General features: G+C 41.9%; 3 protein-coding genes across 28 annotated transcripts in view; all 3 read right to left on the bottom strand.

The window, feature by feature from the left end:
• Positions 1-17,189, bottom strand: part of LOC121719407 (NACHT, LRR and PYD domains-containing protein 3-like) — an 851,137-nt gene that overhangs the window by 229,828 nt on the left and 604,120 nt on the right. The gene's annotated exons all lie outside the window — the stretch shown is intronic.
• LOC121719377 (NACHT, LRR and PYD domains-containing protein 12-like) overlaps positions 1-17,189 on the bottom strand; it is a 732,803-nt gene that overhangs the window by 102,635 nt on the left and 612,979 nt on the right. The gene's annotated exons all lie outside the window — the stretch shown is intronic.
• polr3f (polymerase (RNA) III (DNA directed) polypeptide F) lies at positions 7,107-14,269 on the bottom strand. The gene is made up of 9 exons (XM_042105300.1): positions 14,068-14,269; positions 13,437-13,554; positions 13,061-13,128; positions 12,708-12,775; positions 12,075-12,187; positions 11,795-11,938; positions 11,485-11,592; positions 10,388-10,579; positions 7,107-8,358 (listed from the first exon to the last, which is right to left on the bottom strand). Exons 1-9 carry the CDS (start codon positions 14,121-14,123, stop codon positions 8,281-8,283), a joined length of 945 nt encoding a protein of 314 aa, XP_041961234.1. The 5' UTR covers positions 14,124-14,269; the 3' UTR covers positions 7,107-8,280.

Below are 17,189 nucleotides of genomic sequence, written 5' to 3' on the forward strand. Positions count from 1 at the left end.
GTATTGTTTCAAAGCAGGTTTGGGTCAGTTTGGTGAACGGGTTTATGAAAGTATATATACTCTTTTGATCCTGTGAGGGAAATTTGGTCTCTGCATTTATCCCAATCTGTGAATTAGTGAAACACACTCAGCACACAATGAACACACAGTGAGGTGAAGCACACACTAATCCCAACGCAGTGAGCTGCCTGCTACAGCGGTGCTCGGGGAGGTGCCTTGCTCAAGGGCACTTCAGCCGTTCCTACTGGTCGGGGTTTGAACCGGCAACCCTCTGGATACAAGTCCAAAGCGCTAACCAGTAGGCCACGGCTGCCCCCAAAATTGTTTAAATTGTGCTGACTGTGAATGTGAACTGACTGAACCAGCATTTGGCAGGTAGAGGTGGAGTATTTGATTTTCATCAACAAATGAGTGTCTTAATTACTTTCTTTTCTAAGGGGGTTGCAGAGACCACTGTTCCTAAGGACCTGAAAGTGAAGAATATGAGCATCAATGTCTGTCATGAGCCGGATGCAGTAGGAATCATCATTGAGGGAAATCTGGCCAAAGCATGCTGCTTATTGCTTGGGTTGACATATGCACTTAATCTTGAGTATCCATCCAAGCTTTTCCGAACATTTGAGGTGTTTGAAAGGACGGATATATCAATATTGGGTTTATTGATCAGAAGCTGTACAACAGCATGCTTGAACTGTTTTGGTACAATACCTTAAAATTTACACAAAATAAACAAAATTCAAACTACCGGTAGAATGTTCTGATACAACCTTCCAAGTGAAAGGCTAGTCTAGTCCTGTCCATACAATCAAAAGTGAAATGCCTAGAATTACTGACCTTGTCATGAATGTGTGACTCTTTCTTTCTCTCATCTCATATATATAGTCCAGAATCTATCAAAACAGTTGTTTGTCTCAGACGCTCCATGTAGAGAACTGGCTGGACTTCTGTCTTCTGTTCTGTCTCCATTCATGTATTTATCTTCTATAGAACTAGATAGATAAATAGATAGATAGATACTTTATTGATCCTCAAGGGGAAATTCAAGGGTCTCAGTAGCATACAGACATAACACACTACATGCACTTACAGCAGAAATGGTAAACATAAGTATAAGTATAAACATATAACTAAACTCCACTGTACAATAAAGACAGTAGAAGATAAGAAAGATAAGAAAACTAACAAAACTAAATACTAAATACACTATATAAGTTAAATTAAGAAAGTCCAATGTGCTCAAGGGTGATCAAGCATAAGACGCTTGTAGTGACAGGGCCGGGACTGGTGGGGTGCTAAAGGGAGTGAGTGAGTGTCATGGTGAAGGTGCAAACAGTAGTCCAACCATAGTCCTTAGTTATGTGTGCCTGGCAAGGTGCTCAAGAGAGTGAGTGTCATGGTGAAGGTGCAAAAAGTAGTCCAACATTAGTCCAACAGTGCAAGAGTAAGGTCTAGAGACCAGCATAAATATAAGCAAAAATAATATAGACAAATAGGAGAGTAAAGTATAATATAGACAAGGTAAAATAAAAAACTATTTCAGTGCAAGAACAGGTTGAGGTAATATGGTTATAGCCATTCATTCATTCAGTATTGTATCAGAAGCCTGGCCGCAGCCATTGATCATGTGTGCTAATATAGCATGAAAAACAGTGTAGCAGTAAAACAGTAGTGAAAACATTAGGCTGTGTACAATAGTAAAACAGTAAAACAGTAGTAAGCAGTAGTGGGCAGTCAGTACTCAAAAAACATGGACATGGAGAGGGTGGAGAGGCAGACAGACTAAGCAGAGAAGTCTATCTCTCCTCTTCCCTTTAGTGAGGCATTGTACAGTTCAATGGCCCTAGGAACAAATTACTTCCTCAGCCTTTCAATTGTGCATGGCAGTGAGCGAAGTCTCCAGCTGATCAAGCTCTTTTGGTTTTTGATAGTGCTGTAGAGCGGGTGACATTCATTGTCCAAGATGTTGATGAGTTTGTTTAGGGTCCTTTTGTCAGATATTGAAGTGATGCACTCCAGTTCAGCTCCAACTACAGAGCCAGCCTTCCTTACCAGCCTGTCAAGTCGCCCAGCATCCTTCTTCTTTGTGCTTCCTCCCCAGCATACCACTGCATAGAAGAGGGCGCTGGCCACAACAGACTGATAGAACATCCTGAGGAGCTTGCTGCACACATTGAAAGACCGCAGCCTCCTCAGGAAGTACAGCCTGCTCTGTCCTTTCTTGTAGAGTGCATCAGTGTTGGCTGACCAGTCCAGTTTATTGTCCAGGTGGAGACCCAGATACTTGTAGGTGCTTACCACCTCCACATTGACCCCATCAATGGAGACTGGTAGCAGAGCGGGCTTAGACCTGCGGAAATCCACCACCATCTCCTTGGTCTTTGAAGTATTTAGTTGAAGGTGATTGAGTTTGCACCACTGCACAAAGTCCTCCACCAGGCTCCTGTACTCCTCCTCTTGCTCGTCCCTGATACACCCCACAATTGCAGTATCATCAGAAAACTTCTGCATGTGGCATGACTCGGTGTTGTAGCAGAAGTCAGATGTGTACAGGGTGAACAGGACTGGAGAGAGCACAGTTCCCTGTGGCGCTCAGGTGCTGCTGATCACAGTGTCAGAGGGGCAGTTCTTCAGTCTGAACCACAATTTTGCCTTAATATACCATGAAAAGTAAAGAAAAAAAAAGAAAATCTGCACACTCAAGTTTTTGCAAACAAGTTTTTTTACTCTATGTGCAAGCTTCTTCAGGCAGAGTAAACACCTTAATATACCATAAAAGGGGCACTGAGATCGTCATTCTGCTCTTACTTAAACTGCTATTAGGGCCACAAATAGGACTCCATACAAACATTACAAATGCTACATACAGAAACCTCCAAACCTCAAAAGAAATTGTATAGTGCATACAAGTCATATTTAGTAAACAAAGGAGCTTACAGTTGAGTTTTATTCTCTTGTCCTGTCCTTGAGTTTCAGACGCTCCCTGGAGAGAACTGGCCGGACTTGTTCTGTATCAGGTGAAGTTGTGTTGATACTATCAACAGCAAAACAACTGATCTTGTCATGAATGTTGATTCTTTCCTCTCCATTCATTAATTTCTCCTCATAGGTATAGTTATACAGCATGTACTGCATGAATGAAAATAACACCGATGTCAGAATTCAGGTCTCACTCTTCCTCTCTCTTGGACTTCCCTCTAAATTAATGTAAGTGTATGTAGGGCATTCATTTACTCTATGTATCTTGTGTTTCTGTGTTTGTGCATGGTATGTTAGTGTGTTTTGAGGAGGTGTGCATGTAAGTGACCGAGGTGGCCAACCAAACGAGTAGGGATGTGGGCTAGGGGATGCAGGTGGAAAATAACTAACAGGAAATGCTTTCAGTTCATAAGTGTTTAGATATTTACTTGTTCAACCAGTTTTCAAAAGTAGTGGTCAAAAGAAGCTAACATTTTTATTCAATACCATATTCAGCAAACCATAACTTGGCAAATATTCAACTCTGGGCCGAATACATGGATCAACGGTTGGAAATAGGCACTGAGATCACCATTCTGCTCCTACATTAAACTGCTATAAATAGTGCCACAAATAGGACTCCATACAAACATTACATACAAATGTTATATACAGATACCTCCAAACCTCAAGATAAATTGTATAGTGCAAACAACTCATATTTAGTAAACAAAGGAGCTTACAGTTGAGTTTTATTCTCTTGTCATGTCCTGGCCGGACTTGTTCTGTATCATTAAGTTGTGTTGATACTATCAACAGCAAAACAACTGATCTTGTCAAGAATGTTGATTCTTTCCTCTCCATTCATTCATTTCTCCTCTAGGTATAGTTATACAGCATGTACTGCATGAATGAAAATAAACGTGTTCCAGGTCACACTTTTCCTCTCTATTGGTCATCCCTCTAACTGTCCATACAGTGTATATATGGCATGTGTCGTATGCCTTGTGTTTCTGTGTATAAGCATGTACATGTGTGCATGTGTATGTTAGTGTACTTTGATGAGGCGTTTATGACAACACAACAGTAAATGTGAATTTATTCCACTATAACTAATTACTACAGTTAACAGTTGCGTCTTGCTATCTTTGCCATAAGCTGGTTCTTGAAAGTCACGGTCAGTAAACACCACAGCTTCTTCTCATTTCTCTTACTGGTCAAACCTCCATCCATTCCTTCCTTTCTTGTGTCCTATTCCGTCCTCCAAATCAAAATGTGAAGGAAAATAACTTACTGGGGGTCAGTGTGTGTGTGTGTGTGTGTGTGTGTGTGTCACACACAGTGTGTGGTGGACCTGATGTGTAGACAGGGAGAGATGTACAGTATGGGAAATAGAACATGATGATTATGGTGATTGAGATAATATAGCATTTGTGTTAAAACTAATAAATGTAATGTAAACATACATAAACACCATCATAGCACCGGATATACAATATTTCATCTGCGATGATCATGTCTTTCATTTGTCTTTGTTTCAAAATAAAGGCCATTTGTAGTTTGTGTGTCATTTGTATGAATTAGAGATGAGATAGACTGTTGACTTTGCAGAGCTTTTCTAATTGGTTACCAACAATGTATATAAAAAAAAAAATGGCTGACAACTAGCCTCTCCAAGGTCTTCAACACGTGCCATGTTAATGCTGCTGGTCTTTGCAGTTTCCCTGTTTGCCTCTAGGGGCACTTGTAAGCACTCTCTACACTGGCATGCCTTTGCAGTTTCCCTGTTTGCCACTAGGGACACTCTTCAGCTCTCTCTACACTGGCATGCCTTTGCAGTTTCCGTTTGCCACTAGGGGCACTCTTCAACACTCTCTACACAGGCATGCCTTTGCAGTTTCCCTGCTTGCCACTAGGGACACTCTTCAGTACTCTCTACACAGGCATGCCTTTACAGTTTGCAGTTCTCCCCTTAGATATTAAAAAGCTAGATACTGCATTGGGCTCCAGAACATCTGTATATCACCTACATTATGGTGGGGGCAACAATCACTGGAGGCCAATAGAGAAACAGGTGTCTCTGATTGGAAATCTGACAGGTGTCTCTGATTGCCGGCAAGTGTTGTTCATAGACAGTAAGGTGTTGGCCCCCAGCAATATGGCGACCTTGGTCACGTCTGCCACCTAATATAACTCGACGACAATGTAGCATCTAGCTTTCTAATATCTATGGTTCTCCTCTAGAGGCACACTTAACCCTTAAAGGAGTACGGAATGTTGAGAAATTAACATTCTAAAGAATATCTGGGTTCATTGAATTCAACATAGAATTTTAGAACCTTCAATTGTTGCGGAACTTAGAATGTTCAAAAACCTACACCTTTAAGGGTTAAAGATAATAAATACTTTATTTATCCCGAGGGACATATTGGGAAGGGAACAGTACACACCACCAGGACAATGAAATAAGAATAAATAAAATATCAGATTTACATAATGACAGAGTGGAGAGCTTTTAGAGTCCGATGGCTGCTGGTAAAAAAATACCTTTTATGTCTCTGAGTGGAACTGTTGGGGTAGATCAGCCTGCCACTGAAGGAGCACTTCAGCTCAACAACTTTGTCTCAGTGGATGAGAGGCTATAGGCAAAGTCCTTTTAGGCAAGTCCCTCCACTCCGTGGCCATATTGCAACGTGTTTTGGGCACTTATCGGGCATCCATTTCGGGTAAAACTGCACTTGCACAATGCTCCACAAATCAGGACACACCAACCTCGCTCCAGCTGCGAGATCACAACACGACTGGCACGATGTATTCAGAACATACCACATGATTGGCACAATGTATTCACATGTCAACTTTTGGCAGTGGAAGGGGGGGGAATATGTGTAGACGACTGCCATGTTTGCGTTATGAACTTACCCCGTACATGTCAGAATCCAGGGGCCTATTGCACAAAAGCAGAATTAAGACATCTGGGATAAGTTACTGAGCTGCGCTCAATGAATCCAAAACAAGAGCGTACAGGCTTAATTGGTTGCACAAAGACCAAGCCAGGATGAGCAGACACGGATTCAACAAGTCAGGTGAAACCTATCCTGGATAAGTGCGCGCTCACGGCTCCCTCAAATAGACCCCGCCACCGATCACAGATTCACCATGGCAACTAGAGCGGCTTCATTGCTTCTTCTACGGTGTAAAGTAGGTAGCGATAGCCTTTTCACAACAGCAACAAACAGCAACACCTCTGTTTAGGAGAATATTGCAGCTAGAGCCGCGACCACCACGCGCGAAATGGTTAGGCACTCCCGTGATGTCATATTGTCGCATGACAGGTCAGGAATGGTGAGTATGTAAGAGTTAATTAATGATCACAAACGTTTAAATAATGACAGTGGGTCTAGGTATATGTGATAACAATGTGTAGTGGGCAGTGGAATAACTATTGGTTTCTGTTTGTGGTGACTGCTGACTGAGATAAGGGATGAGATTAAATAGATCCTGGAATTTAGCCTGGTCTGGAGCAGGCTAGCTCCACAGAATAAATCGCCATGGTAACTTATACCATAACATATCCTGCTGCCCCCATCCCGCTTTTGTGCAACTGGATCACGGATAAATTGAGCCAGGATAACCAAGATATCCCGGCTTAATCCCTTATCCTAGTTTTGTGCAATAGGCCCCAGGTCTTCATTTACTCTATGTAGCTTGTGCTTCTGCATGGAATGTTAATGTGTTTTGAGGAGGCGTGCATGCATGTAAGTGAAAGAGGCAAATATTTTGTTATATGTTGAAATATATTGAAAAATACATGGAAATATATGTATTTAACAGATGGAAATATATTTATTTAACAAAGATGTTCTTATACTGGAATGTGTTCAAGCTGCATATATGTGATTGTTATTTTTCTCTATTGCTAGGTTGACATAGTGGTTGTTGCTAGAGAATTGAGATGGTTGCCAAAGTGTTGCTAAGGCACATGTGACACATGTGTTTGCTATGACAAATAAAGTGGTTGCTATGCTGGTTGCTAGGGTAATCATCTTGGTTGCTATGGATGTTGATAGACAGAGTTTAATGAAGTGTTTCTATTCCATTTGTGCCAATGTCAGCTTTGGCTGCATAAAACACACTACCGGTAATCAAACTGTTTTCACCTCAGCAATCATTTGTCATATTTATTCTTTAGACATTTTCCACCAGCAGTCAAAAACAGTGATTTGCCAAAATCAAGCTGAAATGAGGGCAGTGTTGGCACCGCAGAAACCCACCACCTCTTATCTTGATGCCAGTAGGAAAAAAAAGTGTCACCCGACCCTGGTTTTATCTTCCACATCTAACAGTCTTCTCAAAAATGTGCCCGGTGTTCTCCTATTTCTCTCTCCATCAACACCAGATTCACATGACACAAAATGATATTCACGTCTCAAAACATGTCCATGGTGAAGTCCAATGGGAGAAAATCCCACAGCATTGAATCATCTGGCTTCCATTTCTGGATCACATTTCTGTGTGAGTGCTTCAAAAAGCAGGTTGACAGTTTAGATTTATGTGTGAGCTTCTACTAGCAGGTTTATAATTTAAGATTTCTGTGTGAGTGCTTCAACAAGCAGATTTATAGTTTAAATGTCTGTGTGAGTGCAAGCTCAAGTTCTGCAATGCTAACTTTCCAAGTCGGCTCCAACCACTGAGCACCACGCTCAAGTTCATGACACAGCACTTGTGGAAACAAGAAATGGTGAAATAAAACAGAAACTCCTTAAAAATCTGTCCTGTTAATGTTCACTACGACCAAGATCAGAGCAGATCCTTAGCATTGATCCCGGTCCTTGGTCCTGGACTAACTGGACATGAACTTTTGACCCCACAGTGATAAATTATTCAGACATCACATCAAACAAATCAAGCCTCCTCTGATTACAGACCCCCAACTGTGATCTGGTCACAGACCCTCAACTCTGATCTGGTTATAGAACTCTGACTCTGATCTGGTAGGGACAGCTGCTACCATCTGATGGGTCGTCTTATGAACAATTCAACTGAAAATAGCCACTGGAAAGGCTGAATTTCTATTTTTGTGTTTTCTTTTTCATTATTTAGTTATTTTCTTAGTTTGTGTTGGTATGTTGCTATAAGGCATTTGAGGTTCAAGTGTAGGTCAGTTTAAATAAAAGATCCCCACTGATGCATTGAAGTGTTCGTTTCATATGTTTGTCATCAAACAATCAAACAAAAAAATACAGCAAAGGAAACTCAAGTTCTTTCTCCACAGAGAAAATACAGGAAGGGGAGGGACTAGGGGAAATGCTGGAAGATATTTGGTCAAAAGTCCAGCCATTCAGACATGTAGATGCAGTTTGACGGCGAGATTTCTCCTCCCTCGTGACAATCATCAAACACCTGGAAAACAACAGAAAATTAACCCTTTGAGGTTTTTTTTTTTTTTTCATTCCAGAATTATACCGTTGAGATCAAGAATTGACCTGTCGCTAAGCGCCACCCTTAGAACGCTGATGAGCCAATGACAGTCCAGCCTCAACTGGACGCGGACATCAGCTCGGACAACTCCATAGGAAACAACAGGGAGGAGGCATAAAATGACAAATTAATGGTTATTTATGGAGTTTATTAACTCAAAAAACCCTGACTGATAACCATGGTCAAACGTTTTGCATGGGGGACATGTAATACTGATGGCCGGTACCCCGAGAGGCTATAAAACGGGGTATATTTTCATCAACAGTAGCCTACAGGACGTCTCATCGCGTTTGCAACAGCTCTCGCATAATTATAGCATAATTAAGTCCCTTTTGATAGCTTCTGGAGGAAAGTAAGTCCTTTATCGACCAAAACGTCCTCAAAGCCTACTTTCATATACTGTTAGCTGCCATTGTCCACAATGTATTTCTAATCAAGTCTGGTTTGTTTGTCCGAGTTCTCACACGGTAACAATGGGGGGCGGAGCTTAGCGACAGGTCAATTGACATTAACTACCATTCATATAGGTGGCTAATGATCATTATTACATCACCACAGGGAACCTTCAACTGGCAACCTTCAGCTGGCAACATTCTGATTATTAGATGACGTTGTTTTGTTTATCACACACCTCAAAATGGAATACACCATGTTCACCAGTTGCACAGGTGTACACACAAACACACACACAAACACAGACAGGGAGTACACACAAACACACACACAGGGAGTACACACAAACACACACACAGGGAGTACACACAACACACACACACAGGGAGTACACACAACACACACACACAGGGAGTACACACAAACACAGGGAGTACACACAAACACAGGGAGTACACACAAACACACACAGGAAGTACACACAAACACACACACAGGGAGTACACACAAACACAGGGTAACCCCATCAGCCTCAAGACCCTGTGGACATCCTGTGTGTGTTTGTGTTTACTCCCTTAGTGTGTTTGTGTTTACACCCTAAAGTAGCCTACTGTCAAATCAATTGGGAAAGGTTCAATATAAACAACCAAACAACCATTTAGTGCACACAGGGCTCAAGATGACAGCTCTCAACCACGTGAGCTTAGATGTCTTAACTAGGAAATTAGCCAATTTTGCTAGTAAAGAGCTGTGATCAACTAGTTTCCTAGCAGCATGTAAGTGATGTAATTGGTTTAAAAAAAACCATTAAAAAAAAAAAGGTGGCTAATGATCAATATTACATCACTACATTTTAAAATATACTTGGTTGGCTAATAATGTGAAAGAGGCCTGCTGAGCAGTTCCGGATGATATCCTTCAGCAATGCCTCAGCGCCGCACCATTGTAGCCTGCTCATACCGAAACCTAAACATGCCTCTTTCATAAGCCTTTCCTCCCTCGTTGAGTTCGACATGGGTCTCAATACACATACGCAAAGTCTAAAATTTACTTAAGCTTGAATGCTGTAATTGGCTATAACAGTGTTTCTCAAAGTGTGGTCTGCAAGCTATCCCTAGTGGTCCGCGAGTACATGTGGTAAAAAATCATATAGATGAGGTGTTTGTAATATTGAACCAACTCCTGCAACACTGCGTCAGTTTACAATTCAAAACTGGGATACGAAACAATTTGGTCATCAAAACAGATTTAGTTAGAGGAAAACCAACGTCCTTTAGTTAGGTGGTCCATGAGGTTTTCTCTTTATTTCTAATACTTTTAAATTTAAAAAAAAAAATGATATACGATATTTTATAGTTCTCTGGATTAGCATTTATCACAGGGTACACACACACACACATACTGCAATGGGGTTACCTGACACACACACAGACACCCACAGAGTCATGTGTACTGGACAAAGTCCACAGGGCGTCTTGACAAGGCCGGTAGGCTGGATGATGGGGTTATATCACACACACACACACACACACACACACACACACAAACCCACACGTACCGGACAGAGTCCGCAGGGCGTCTTGACGAGGCCGGTGGGCTGGATGATGGGGTTGACTCCGCGGTAGAGCTTCATCTGGCCGTCCACGCTGCCCACGGTGCCCTCCTTGGCAGCGATGATGGTCATCTCCACTTTCCCGTCGAAGATCAGCGTGTTCAGGATCGTCTCAATGTCCTCCATGGACAGGTCCACCTGGAGAGAGGAGAGAGGAGAAGAGAAGAGAGGAGAGGAGAGGAGAGGAGAAGAGAGGAGAAGAGAGGAGAAGAGGAGAGGAGAAGAGAGGAAGAGAGGAGAAGAGAGGAAAGGATAAGAAAGGAAAGGAGAGGAGAGGAGAGGAAAGGAGAGGACAAGAGAGGAGAGGAGAAGAGAGGGAAGGAGAAAAGAGGAGAGGAGAGGAGAGGACAAGAGAGAGGAGAAGAGAGGAAAGGAGAAGAGAGGAGAAGAAAGGAGAAGAAAGGAGAGGAAAGGAGAAGAGAGGAGAGGAAAGGAGAGGACAAGAGAGGAGAGGAGAAGAGAGGAAAGGAAAGGAGAAGAGAGGAAAGGAAAGGAAAGGAGAAGAGAGGAAAGGAAAGGAAAGGAAAGGAGAGGACAAGAGAGGAGAGGAGAAGAGAGGAAAGGAGAGGATACTCAATACAGATACTGAAACGATACAACCGAAAAACTCAGGAAAAGAGAATGTGAGGGACCCAATTTATTTTGGCCTTTTTCCCGCACTGACCAAATCACATTATAATATTGGCGGCATAATACATATTTACTAAAACGATGAATGTTGTTATCACTTAACGTTGCTCCCACACAGCCATACAGTACTTTGGATTCACTCTAGTTCAAAGAGTCATCCAAAAAGGAAATCTTACCTTTCTTTAAGATTGGGTATTGTCACACTTGTGTGTGAGTGTGTGTTCATGTGAGTCTGTGTGCGTGCATGTGAGAGCATGCGTGTTTGTGTGAGTGAGTGTGAGTGTGTGTTAGTGTGTGTGTTAATGTGTAAGTGTGTTAATGTGCGAGTTTGTGTGTAAGTGTGTAATCTGGCCTTCTTGATGCCCAGCTTTGAGATGTACTTCTAGTGTGTGTGTGTGTGTGTGTGTTCTTGCCTTGCTGATGCCCAGCTCTGAGATGTACTTCCAGACCTCGTGGGATGTGGCGAAGGAGCTGTTCCTCTGGACCATCGGAGACTGCTTACTGTCTCTAGCCGCTTCCGCCTAAACACACACACACACACACATACATATTATACCTATAACCCGACCCAGGGAGAGAAGGATATTGCAAGAAATGCATCACTCACTTGCACACACACAGTCAGTCAGTCAGTCAGTCAGACAGACACACACACTTCAATATCTCGAACCTTGCTCTGCAGGTGTGTGTGTGTGTGTGTGTGTGTGTGTGTGTCCTTCTCACCTTGCTCTGCAGGAACTTGAAGCATTGTTGGTTCAGAACCTCCACAAACTCTGACTCAAAGTCCTGGTCACTGTACCAGGCCCCACCCGTCACCGAACGGTCCGGCTGCAGGTTATACAGCATGTACACCTTCTTCTTGGAGGCCTGCCACACACACACACACACACACACACACACACACACACACACACACGTTATATACAGCATGTACACACACACACACACACACCTTCTTGGAGGCCTGCCCCACGCACCCACACAATCAGCTGTATTAACTTACAGCGACAGATTTGACAGCCTTGATGAGCTTCTTGCTCTCCAGGTTCTTGAGGATCTTGTTGATCTCGGTGAGAGGGAGGTTGCTCTTGAACCGGATGTCTCTGCTCCAGATGCCTGGCACCGAGGACCGTGAACATGACGATATGATTAGAGTGTTACTAACGGTACATAAAAATACGAGTAGAACTCAACATACACATTGACTCTCAAGGGTTGTGTGTGTGTGTAGTATCCACAAAACAAAAAAGTAAGCATTTGACGAATTGGGTATGTGCAGTAAAACAAACATAACATAACAATATGATTAGAGTGTTACTAACGGTACATAAAACTACGAGTAGAACGTTACTAATAGAACATCACAACACACTGTTATCTAATGCTAACTAATTGCTGTAAGTCGCCTTGGATAAAAGGTGTCTGCCAAATGAATTTGACATGACGGTCTATTAGGTCCAACATTTTTCTGCATTTTTTTAGGACCAATGTTTTTCTGTCTCCAGACCCCAAATGTAACGCAACATACACATTGACTCTCAATGGTTGTGTGTGTGTGTAGTATCCACAAAACAAAAAAGTAAGCATTTGACGAATTGGGTATGTGTAGAAAACACAAACAAATAGGTTTAGCAACCTTTGTTTCCGGCATCTTCTATGACCTGATAGACCAGCTTCTCCTGGTTATCTGAGCCCTTCATCTTGCTGTAGAGAGAGGACATCAGACATTAGGCAGTGGGGCCAGGCTCTAGCCATAACAGTCAACCTTCCATTATTTATCCGCTTTTTCCCCCATGTATTTTAACATTTTCCCATTCTAATAATTTCCTGTAAATACCCCACATTTCAACACTCCGTCTCAAACATAAGTCCAAAGCCCAACGTTGACATGCATGGCTGTAATAGATGGTTGGCTCTAGGATTATTTGTTGGGTCGAGACCTGAGGGTTGTGTGTTGGCTTTAGATCTGAGAATAGTATTTTTTTTCACCTTGTCGACTGGTTGTCTTTCATTCTATAGAGGAGACCGTTACTGTTCCTCAGGAGGTCCAGCTGACCCTGTAAACATATAAACACACAGACACACACATATATATAGCAATATGATTACCTCTAGCACGTCAGAAATCGGATCAGATCAAAGTCATCAGCTTTGAAACATATGTGTTGCTGCTACAGAATACCTTGGAAACCAGCAGACAGCATGAATCAGTAGAAGCAATGTTAAGATAAACGAACACAACACTGAACACGTTCGGCCTTTCTGCTCAACATGGACATCTAGGCACTTAGCCTAGTATGACCTACTTATCAGGACATTGCCATGGCTTTTAAAGTTAACCTAAACTAAACGTAAGGATCCTTACCACCGACAGCAACCTGTTGATGGCCATGGCCCGCTGCTGAGGCTCCACGTGCGGCATGTCATTCTGGATCACCAGGTCTGTAATTCCGTGCGGGAACTGTGCACACAACTCCTTAATCCTTATGAACAACAATAGGATACAGGACATACGATACAGATACGTATATATCAACGATCAACAGAAGTATTTTTCAATGGGTCCAAAAGACACATGACTCATGTTATGAATTGCAGTTACATATAATCGTAAACATTACCTGACCGAGCATGCAAAAGTGAGACGCTGACTTTTGAGTTTAACGTTAATTTGGCAGTTAATCTAATAAACGCGTAATGGGGCATAAAGACGTATCTTCTCTCCGTGAATATTGAGCGATTTCTACCTAAAAACACCTGACTGCATCTTAGCAAACGAGCTAGCATTACATCAACGTAAAGCGTTTGGCAATACGTCCATAATTCACTCAACTCACAAACTCTAAGGATGATAGTCATTCAAAACACGATATTGCTGGATATGTGTCCTTGCAAACACGTCTACGTTCAGAAAATGTTTAGCTAACTGGTTGGCTAGCCTTAGCCTGACTTGTGGCAAGCTATCTAAACAATTCGGGCCGTAAGTGATATCTGACCTGTTCTCAATGTCCACTGGATCCGTAGATTCCTTTTTCACCTTCACATCCGCCATAGCTGGTAACGTTATGCTTTGGTAAAATCACATCAAAGACTATTTATTCTTGAAAGCCGTCAAGCGTCTGCGGTTCACCCATAAACGACACTGAATGAAAATTTCTGTCAACCATCAACATTTCAGCATGGCTACTTGGGTCCTTCACGTACGAGTGACGTAGTGGCTAAACGTTTAGAAGCCTATGGACAGCCTAATCAAAACGTTTTAGGCGATTACCCTTATTATTATGATATTATTATTATTATTATCCTTCCTTCCTTCATAACCCCTCCTTCTAATTAATTTTGTGAAGGAACGATATAGACGGACACGCAGTCTCAGCTCTGCTTTTATTTATACTTCCTAAATCAAGCTGTTGGAGCGCCATCTATTGGGCGACTGATATCATTCTAACACAATTAAATCCAACTCATCCTAGGATATCAAAATTTAATTATGACCGCCGCGCAGAGTCAGACTCGAGTCATGATTTTAATGACTTCATACTTGACTTGATAAAATTCGGCATGACTTGCGACTCGACTTGGACTTGAATACTATTCACTCAAGACTTGACTCGGACTTTGCCTCTTTGACTTGTGATGACTTGACATGTCTCGAATCAAAAACTAAATTTCCTGATCGTGTACCAGTCAACCCAGAGACGCTTTCCTGCGACTAAAAAAAAATAAAAAAAATAGCGGAGACAAGCGGCAGAGCACAGTTCAGTAGCCTACTGCCACTACCCTCACACGCGTTACGCACTGTGTGTAGGGCATCAAGAGGAAGGATCAACATTTAGCCAATCACTAGTAGCTTTACTGCAAACTGATTTGCACTCTTGTTAGAGAACGTTTGTCAAAAAGCACCAACAGCATGTTACATAAAGATGATACTTTTCGAGTCCTCTCCATTAAGATCCAACTTAAACTTATGCTAGGCTACTGCATTTAATTGAGAACACATCTAAGCACGCACGAGAGGGAGAGAAAACGAGTAGGTTCCAGCTGGCTTGTCATTGTTGATGATGATTGATATCTTCTTTTAAATATAAGAAACATATAAAAAGAAATCGTGGAAGCAACAAGTACGAGATTAGAGGAGATTGTGAATTTATCCGGTTCTCACTAGTCTACTATACTGTTATAAACTATGAGATCCAGGTCATATGACATAGCTGCACTCACTGTGATTTGGAAAGTGGACAAGAATATTATGAAGAGTTGTCTTTGCCTTGTGTAATGGAACTGGTGAGTCTTGATGTATTCAATAATTTATTTACATGAAGCACATGATATGCCGATTGAAACGCATTTCACTCAGCTACTGTAGCTAGGTGGCTACTGGCTACCAGGCTCATAATTCACTTTTAATTTCAAACAGAAAATGTCAAGCAAGCATCATGTCATACATGCTTCTCTTTCTTTCCAAAGGAATGAAAGCTGTTTGTGCCAACTTAATATCATGCTTATCATTGTTAATATTGTGCTATACATGTGGCACAAACAATTTTTGAGTTTGTGGACTAGCCATAGGCTATATTTGAACGGAGCTGGTAAAAAAAGATCATTATGAGAACGTGTGGACAGTGCACAATGGGCTTAAAGTGACAGTGCACCATTTACAAATTAGATAAACAGCATCAAATGTGTAGTATTTCTTAAGAAATGAATACTTTAAAACACAATTACTGTCATTATTATCTTTTAAATAATATAAAAGTGTTGACCTTGGCTTCCCTTATGAGTCACCACTGGCAGACAGCCTAATAAATTGTTTGCAGGCAAATCTGTGGCCTAGCGCAGTGAAATACCATCAGTCAAATTATTACTCATCCTTACAGTGGGCTCCGCAATTTGGAAAAACATTATATATATTTGCAGCTGTGCTGAGTGTCATGTAGCTATCCGCTTTGTACAGATTACTCAGGTATGCACATGTGTATATTACACAGGTATGCACATGCATATGTCGTAAAAGATTACAAGACAGAAACATTGAACATATTTTATTCTGTATTTGTAAAAAAAATACTGTGGATTAGATGGAAGTGCTAAAATTATGATCGATAGTCTAATAATGGCATTATTAAGTGAAGAGTACCTGATGACTTGTTCAGGACTTGAAAAAGATTGGGACTTGGACTTGGACTCGACTTGGCTTTGATGTGACTTGGACTTGGACTCGACTTGCCCTTCTCTGTATTTACTTGGGACTTGACTTGGACTTGACTGCTAAGACTTGGGACTTACTTGTGACTTGCCAAACAGTGACTTGGTCCCACCTCTGACCCTCTGTATGCACGCCAAGTTTTGTGGAATTCCGTTCATGGGGGACCACACAATAAATTAATTTATGTTACTATACACCAACTGGCCTGTAGGTGGCCGGAGACAGTTTTCGGTGAATATCTCGAGAACCGTAGGGCCTAGGAGGTCCACCTTTTTTTATGTATGTTGGTCTTAAGGGGGCATGTCAACCCATCCCATTACCACTTATTTCATGTATAGCGCCACCTAGTTAAAAATTAAAAAGCAAAAAATTAGGTGTTTTCATCACAATATCTCTGGCTGACAAGGTCAAAACTGCACGAAATTAAAAGTGTAGGATCATTATGACACCCTCCGAATGCATGCCAAGTTTTGTGTACTTTCGTTCATGGGGGGCCTTACAATAAAATAATTTATGTGTACATTTAGTGACGTACACCAACAAGGATTCCCGGGACACTGAAAGCCCGGGGTACACAAAACTTGGTGGGCATGTACCCCCACATGGATAGCATGGAACCGTCATTTTTCGTTTTGATCTGTAGCCCCCCCGCTGGACTGGACCCCCCGAAAGGAGGGTAGGGCAGACACAGTTCTCTGTGAATATCTTGAGAACTGTAGGGCCTAGGATGACAAATGTTTTCCGTATGTTTGCCTCCAGGGGTCATGTTAACCCATTCCATGTGCACACATGTGCATAAACAGATACACACGCACACACATACATTTACAGTAATCATACGTATGACACATACTCACACAGTAGACATATGTACGCATGCATGCACATGCACAAACACACATACGCAGGCAA

Source organism: Alosa sapidissima, chromosome 9 (genome assembly GCF_018492685.1).
Source record: "Alosa sapidissima isolate fAloSap1 chromosome 9, fAloSap1.pri, whole genome shotgun sequence".
NCBI classification, from domain to species: domain Eukaryota; kingdom Metazoa; phylum Chordata; class Actinopteri; order Clupeiformes; family Clupeidae; genus Alosa; species Alosa sapidissima.

Bases quoted from the DNA above. Each gene is read 5' to 3' on its own strand.
- polr3f (XM_042105300.1), bottom strand. From the start codon at position 14,123: ATGGCGGATGTGAAGGTGAAAAAGGAATCTACGGATCCAGTGGACATT. The intron at 13,129-13,436 runs GTAAGGATCCTT...ATATGTTTACAG, and splicing joins TCAACAGGTTGCTGTCGGTG to GGTCAGCTGGACCTCCTGAG. The intron at 11,939-12,074 runs GTAAGTTAATAC...TGTGTGTGGCAG, and splicing joins AGGCTGTCAAATCTGTCGCT to GCCTCCAAGAAGAAGGTGTA.